Source organism: Pundamilia nyererei, unplaced genomic scaffold (genome assembly GCF_000239375.1).
Source record: "Pundamilia nyererei isolate P.nyererei 1_Seehausen unplaced genomic scaffold, PunNye1.0 scaffold00303, whole genome shotgun sequence".
In the NCBI taxonomy this organism is placed as follows: domain Eukaryota; kingdom Metazoa; phylum Chordata; class Actinopteri; order Cichliformes; family Cichlidae; genus Pundamilia; species Pundamilia nyererei.
The window spans coordinates 7,494-9,028 of NW_005187704.1; the positions used below are offsets into that span (position 1 = coordinate 7,494).

The following is a 1,535-nucleotide window of genomic DNA, read 5'->3' on the forward strand; positions in this document are numbered from 1 at the left end:
AACCTGGTGCCTTTTGGTAGTTGTAAGGTTGTGACACTTTTAGTGGTGAGATTGAATCGACAAACATAATCTTGGTTGTAACAGTTGTAGTACAAAGCCCCTCCATACAGAACATTATTTGGACCCTGGATGGTGTTGGTAGTTGGGTTTGAGGAGTGGATCTGGACGTTACCTGAAAAAGAAGAAGACAAACGATATGGAAGAATAAATGTGAGAAAATAGTTTAACAATTTCTAGTATGTAAAAAATGTGTCATTAATAAAAAAGAACTGCAAAAAATTGTTCATAAGGACTTTCTAAATGTAGGTCTCAGAAGGAACCAAGGCAGAGCTGACTATGCACGTGTGCAGGACCAGCACTCATTGGTGAAAAAGAAAGATACTATCCTGCGCCAACAAGTACAGTAGTTGCTAGTCCACCAAATGCTTGTCAGTCTCTCTCAGTCTTCATTTACAAATTAAAGTGCACATTAATCTTTGTAAAGATCTGCACAACTGTTGAGCTGAATGCCTCAAATAGTTAGGTATTGTGGATATGCCGAATAAAATTACTTTATATTCTCTATGCTTTCCTTCAAGTTTTACCACAAAATCTGGTAAACCTGCAGGGTGAATGATTTTTTTACATAAAATCAACAAACCACTTCAAAGTGATTGCAATAAAACCCAAAATGCTTTGTTACATAAATTGTACCTCTGACAATTAACCACAAGAAGAGAGCAGTTCCTTACCTGGGACGCTCACTCCAATGATGAGAGAACTCAGACTGCTGTAAAGACGAACATAGTGGGCATATATATTACTGGAAGTCAACATGACCAGCCAGTACCAGCTTTCTTTGCCTTCCTCTGGTCTGGGATCACGACCCCAGGCTCCGTAAGCGTACGAGCCAGGATATTCTCCTGCTGTGTAGACCCTTGGTCCAGTGACATTAAGAAGCCGGCTGCGTGGACAGGTACCTGAGGGGAGAAGTGTGTAACAGTTGTTCTTTCTGCTGCTACTTTTATGGATGCAGTGCATAGTACAACCAGCTGTCAGACAAATGGCCTCCTACTTGTCTCTAGAATACTTTGTATACCGAGGCAACCCGATATCACAACAAAGCGTGGAGTAGACACGCCAGTTCATTTCATGCTTTGCCTCTCCAAAATGTGAAATGTACACGCATGCAGAAGTTGCAGTAAGCTGCAGTAACAGTAGAGGGAGATATTTCTTTTCAAGCCAACATCAAGATAATCACTGGAAAAGGTTTTAACAGACATTATTAACACATTTACATTTATAATAGATTCTGACAAGTAAGGATCCTGGAAAGTACTTAATACGTTTTTGGTAAATAAGGCAAATGTTGACCAAATGCCAATAATACTTCACATTATACAATAATGGCCTTCAAATAGTTTGGTAATGCCTTCATAACTAGGGATGGGTATCGTTTAGGTTTTATCCGATACCGGTGCCAAATCGGTACTTTTGAAACGGTGCTGGTGCTTAAACGGTGCTCGAACCGGTGCTTAAAGAATGGAGAACACAAA

At 40.1% G+C, this 1,535-nt stretch overlaps 1 protein-coding gene across 1 annotated transcript in view; it reads right to left on the reverse strand.

Moving 5' to 3' along the window:
* LOC102197829 (olfactomedin-4-like) overlaps positions 1-1,535 on the reverse strand; it is a 21,532-nt gene that overhangs the window by 575 nt on the left and 19,422 nt on the right. The window contains exons 3-4 of the mRNA XM_005751186.1: positions 732-959; positions 4-172 (exon numbers count right to left, since the gene is read on the reverse strand). Coding sequence (XP_005751243.1) covers positions 4-172; positions 732-959 — 397 coding nt within the window. The remainder of the gene's footprint in view (positions 1-3; positions 173-731; positions 960-1,535) is intronic.